Source organism: Brienomyrus brachyistius, chromosome 8 (genome assembly GCF_023856365.1).
Source record: "Brienomyrus brachyistius isolate T26 chromosome 8, BBRACH_0.4, whole genome shotgun sequence".
Taxonomy (NCBI): Eukaryota; Metazoa; Chordata; class Actinopteri; order Osteoglossiformes; family Mormyridae; genus Brienomyrus; species Brienomyrus brachyistius.
Genome location: NC_064540.1, coordinates 20,718,973 through 20,724,473, shown reverse-complemented (window position 1 = coordinate 20,724,473; position 5,501 = coordinate 20,718,973). Strand labels below are relative to the sequence as shown.

Below are 5,501 nucleotides of genomic sequence, written 5' to 3'. Positions count from 1 at the left end.
TGGGGTAACCTTTAGGTCAGCTGTTCAAACCCAGGTGTGAGGACTCTTCAGCCAATCAGTCCTCAAATTAGCAATCTAATCCAACTAAACCCACATACCCAACGGCCCTCGGTCTAATCATATTGGTCAGGTTAATTTGTATGACAGTCACATGAGGTTAGATGACTGTTCTGGGTGTACAGTTTAAGTAATCTAATGTTAAATGATATGGCAGGTTGCTAAATCTTAGGGCTGCAGGATATTGGAAGAAAATTTGCATCACAAAACTTTTTCGATAAGTATTGTGATATTTATAAAACAAGTAATATGTTGATAACTTAATGTGACCTATAACCAAAGAGATCTTATCTTCCAGTAGAGTGTGTTATAGATAAGTTGGTGGTGTTGCCTCGAGCTGTGCCAACAGACGCAAAGCAATGCCGACAAATTAATTGCTTTTGTCCAGTATCATCTCTGTGGAATCCAAAATATTTCCTTACAGTGGAAGGAGAATGTCTTTTGGTATCCATTTCTTGTTTGCTGAACTTCTCTTTACTCATTTTGTTAAATTTCTCAGAAACACACCACACTGCCTATGAGTTCCAACAGTAAGCATGAGGGATTGATTGGCGTAGAGAGCATATTCGACGCTCACAATAGAAAAGCTGTGTGAACTTTAGGCTCTCTTACATATACTAGATAATCTTGAAAAGGATTAACAATTAGAATTGCAAAGCTTGCTAAGTTTTGTTTCCTATGACAGTAAAAATCTCTTGGTGTAATGTATCGATGGTCTCAGTCAAGCTAACTCTCCTTCCACTGTGACAAATGTATGTGCATGTTGACATCGTACATCATGCAGGCATACTGCCTATCAACCAGAGCACATGATATATTTGTAACTTTGTGCTGTTTACTGGGTATTGCTGTCAGTTTTATAGCTCATCCTTTCTTTGATCCCTGAACTGTGATGTACACACAAGTCTGAACCTACTGGATATTTAAACTTGTGGATTTGTGTTACTCTGAAGGCTGGAGTGTCTCTGTCTCCTTGATCCTGGTTTATGTATAAAGATGATTTAAGTATCCTATGGCTGATCAGCATTTTTTTGGTCATTATGTCCCATGCAAGCTACAGTAATAGATTTTATGAGGTTTTATTTTTCTGTTTCTTGATAATAAATGCAGATATCAGTAGAAATAGACCGAAGTGGTTTTGTAGGCCAGTAAATACAATGCACTGGATTTGTGACACAGAAAATAGTGTGAATTTTGAAGATTTAAACTTATTCTGGGAATTATTCTCCAGCTTTTTGTCTTTCTCTCCTGCTCTGTGCCCTGCTGTACCACTGGCATTTCAGCATTACCTTGCAGCTTTGTGTGTCGGTCTGGGGACAAGGGTGGGCTGGGAGGTGGCCCCTGAATGCAGTGTTCTCCGGTTTTTGGCCATGATAAAGGGCAGTGATACTGTGGTTTAAAAAATCCTCCCCAGAGCATGGAATCATCCACAAACTAGTTATAAATGCCTCTTTTATTTGTCCTAAAGTTGCTCATTTTTATTAGTATTAGTTTAAGAATTGAATGCTTATTTGCCCTACCGGAGAACAACAGCTTTCTGGGTATTTTGAAGCTTTCTTTTTGGAATGTGAAATTTTTTGCAACCAAATGCATCTCATAGCATTGGTGTAACGTGCTTAAATGCATACATTAATTGAAGTCATTAAATGTAAATACTAATAAAATTAAACTATGGTGGTATCAGTCTGGAGGACTGACTGCTAACTCAGTCACCACTCTCACAGTTCTGGCAGGTTCTCTGCTGGACCGTGTAGATTTAAAGAGGCCTTGATCAATATCCTCCTCCTCCTTTTCCTGCCAGCCTCAGTGTCTTGCAGCTTTTAACGCGGCTTTGTTTTAGTTTTAATGTAAGCGCAAAGGACAGAGCGTTGGCAGAACTGACTGTATTTCCCCTATCTGAACATGCTGTGCAGTGATTACTACACCAGAGAGGAAGACCCCAAGGCTACGACAGCTTATTAGGGCTTGTTCTCAGATTCTTGCTCAAGGTATCTGCAGATTCGTACTGTCTCCTTGAACGTGCCTTCCTTTGCTCCCCCTCCCACGCAGAGCTCTTTGTTTTGTAATGTTCCTTCTTTTTTTCAGCAATCAAATGTTCTCTAATTTAACAAGTCTTTCAAAGCCGAATTGTGCATTTCTTTGTCTATTGAACTTTGTAGTGATTGCACCGATATGGGGTCTAATTTAGGTTCCTTTACCTTTCTTCCAGGACAGCGGTTTATAACCGGACTGCTCCCACTCCTTAGGGTCATCCTCACTTTGAGAGGACCATCAAGTTTGATCCCCAGCTGCCATGGCTGCCCAGGCATTCACTGTGCTGCCTCCTGTTTTCTCGCTCGACATGTTACGCAGTGGACCCACCCCGGTAGAAGCCTCCCCAAGCTAATACAGATTCGGCCAGCCATTTACACACACTGGAGCTGTTTTTAGATTGGTTATAAACCAGCTGGATGTCTTTTGACAGGGCTTCATCCTGCCCTTAGTAATGACCAGAGGTGGATAGTCCAGGTTCAAAAAAGTATAAAGGCTCACAGTCACAGAGTGACTCAACTGGTTGGTTGAAACACCATCTTGGTCTGGATTTTTACTTTGTGGACCTGAACTATGCATCTGATGACACAGTATTGTGTCGTACCACAGGAAATTTGCACACTTATCGTTTCCATTAGGTTTTTAAATAAAATGTTAATATCACTAAAGCAGTTAGAATTTAGAATTCAATAATGAAATGGTCTTCTGTACGTATGCAATTGGTCTTTCTGATTTTTGCTGAATCTGTGCATGTATGTAGACACGGAAAAGTCTCACTGCGTAACATGTAGTAGTACGTGTGCTTCAGGAGTAAACCGACTTCCCTAATGGAAGTGCACTAAAGCAGCTTTTTCACACGGAATGTGACGTGCCTATTGTGCCCTGAAAGCGGGGCTCCCCTGTCACCTCTATCCGTACGCGCAATGATTGCTTGCCCAGCGGCTACGAGCAGAGAGTGATTTGCTGCCTTAGTGTGGCTGCTGTGCTTGTCGCTCTAACAGACTTTAAATATATACAGTAAGGGTTGGGATTGACACGTCCACATGCTCTTTAACACATATGCTATATGTAATTACATCACTGTCTGATATTTGTCCTGTCTTGCCTGTGCTGTGCGCAGATGCGTTTGTGTGTATGGCTGGGTATATTTATCAATCTAATGGTATACATGGTTGTAATCTTTAACAACTACTTATTTAATTGTTTGCCCGACTTGTCCTCTATTATTACTGTAAATATTCTGGGAAAAAATGCTTCTCTGAAAACCATCAGGTCACCCAAAATTTGCTTGTAAATGTTTTGATTTTATATCCAGTAAGTTAATCTACCTAACAAGTTATTTATGAAAGGAATCGCTCGTACATCGCAGTGGAGTCGAAAAGTGTCAGGGCTGGGATTAATGCTGTATTCCCAATGACTATGCCTTTCATGTATTCAATAAATTAAGAGCTTTCTCAGTTTGTCAGCCTTTCACTTTTTGTGGCAGCCGGCACTTGTGCCCGATTCACTGGACTCGACTGAAGAGTCCAGCCCTCAGACTGGGGCTCATATGAAAACACCAGCTATGGTACAGTGCTGCCACTGCGTCAACTCTGCATGTGCTCATGTGGGTCTCATTTCTGTTTCTGTTCCTTTTTCTCCATCTGTTGACGTCATCACCTTTATAGAAAATTTGGATCTTGGCTGTTTTTCTGCTGCACTTGTTGATGTTGGGTTGGGTTGTGGCACGCTCCGCCTTTTTTGTGTCGAACTTCCTGAGGGAAGGAAACCTAAGGGGCAGCAAGTTCAGAAGTAGAGTAGTAATGAGCGAGGAGGTAGAACTGGGTTTGTTTTGGTGGAATGTCTGCCAAGTTCCCCTATTTTTGTGTGAAACATACAAATCCCTTTCACAGTGCATTAGTGGGCTTTTTCAGAAGGTTTGTAAACCCTTTTATTCAGGAAGGAACAAACCTTTTAAGCAGATGTTATTAAATGGAAGGGATGTGGATGTAGTTGTGAAGTGTCCTTTTGGTTTTGGGTTTTCATCTTCAAATTTAGTGAGGTTGTGAGACGAGTGACGTCCCAACTGTAAATCTTTTCTGCACAGTTCACTTTGTATTAAAATCCCACATTTTGTTGGTTTGCCAAATGACTGTAGTTTTGTATACTGACCTGAACTAGAAAGTAATCTGTCGACTGCTATGACTGCTGGTAAGGTCACCATAGTTATTCAGTTAATCTTCTAAAACCACTTTTGGGAAATTGTGAAACTTCAGTATGGACATGGACATTTGACCAGGGTTGTTGCTAGGCAACAGTGTCCCCCACCCCCAGCGTGGCAGATTGTAAACGGCGAAATTCAATGAATAGATTCCTGATCCAAAATACCAGAATAGCATTCGCGTTTGAAAATACTTCCAAAATATCATATACAGTGGTGTAAGTCTGGTGTGCTGGTATGAAAAATTAGAATCTGCCCAAGCCTACGTTGGCTAGACACCTGTAGCTTTCACGCCATCCAAGCACATTTCATTTACGCCTCATTCCTGGATTATTATGGAGTCCAGTATCTAGATTAGTACGCTAAGCAGATGTGGGAGTTTGGTTCTATCATCTTTTGTAGCTATGCGCCCCAGGTCCAAGGCAAAGCGATTTTAGATCAGGTTCTGCCTCAAAGATGAGATCCCTTCCTGAGGTGGGACATTTATCTGTTCAAGTATTTCTGAGTTATGGGGGGAGCACTCATGTTTTCCTTGGCCACGGACTTAGTTTCCAGTCGATTGTGTCAAGCTGGAGTAGACTGTGGTATGATGTCATTTCCAATAAGTTTAGCTCTGAGTGACATAGTTAGGCATTTAATAGTCACTCAACTCTACATCCATTGTGGGTTTATGTTTTTTTTTTTTTTTTTATTCTATTCTTAATATTCCTATAATTTCATTGGTTTCGCTGGTGATCTAATCCAGAAATAACATGTCTCCACATGTACACTTTATGTAGAACGTCAGCAAAAAGTATTTTTGAGTGCATACGGCGCGAGCGTTTCTGATCAAGCTGCAACGTAAAGATAAGTCAGGAGGCACGCTGGTACTTGGTGGAGGGCTGGAGTGATGGAATTCCTGGGTGTTATGGTAATACTCGTACCAGGCACAGTGGTGGCTGGATCCAGTTCACAAGGAGGAAATACCGGCTTCATCTGAATATAGGAGCCAGAAAAAACCGATTGTGGGTTTGGGTGTGGGAAAATCGAACTGTCTCAGTCAAGGGACTAGTAAGAGGGCGTGGTGAGCAAATGTATTTGTCAATTGATTTAATGTGACATTGACATGCCAGTGAGTAAGAAACGCCCTTTCTTACCGTTTTAAACCTGTCATTCAGGATAGATTAGTCAATAGATGTTAGCTGGTGTATGAAAATGGGAAAATGTTCATGTA

The 5,501-nt window shown here is 41.2% G+C and overlaps 1 protein-coding gene across 15 annotated transcripts in view; it reads left to right on the top strand.

The window, feature by feature from the left end:
- The window catches only part of LOC125747888 (membrane cofactor protein-like), a 40,283-nt gene extending 36,735 nt beyond the window's left edge, over nucleotides 1-3,548 (top strand). For 14 of the 15 annotated variants that reach the window (XM_049023481.1, XM_049023483.1, XM_049023482.1 and 11 more), the window contains 2 exons: nucleotides 1,971-2,045; nucleotides 2,267-3,548. In XM_049023481.1, coding sequence (XP_048879438.1) covers nucleotides 1,971-2,019 — 49 coding nt within the window. In that variant the 3' untranslated portion in view covers nucleotides 2,020-2,045; nucleotides 2,267-3,548. The remainder of the gene's footprint in view (nucleotides 1-1,970; nucleotides 2,046-2,266) is intronic. The other variant, XM_049023469.1, reaches the window with a different exon arrangement.
- Nucleotides 3,549-5,501: the final 1,953 nt, after the last annotated feature.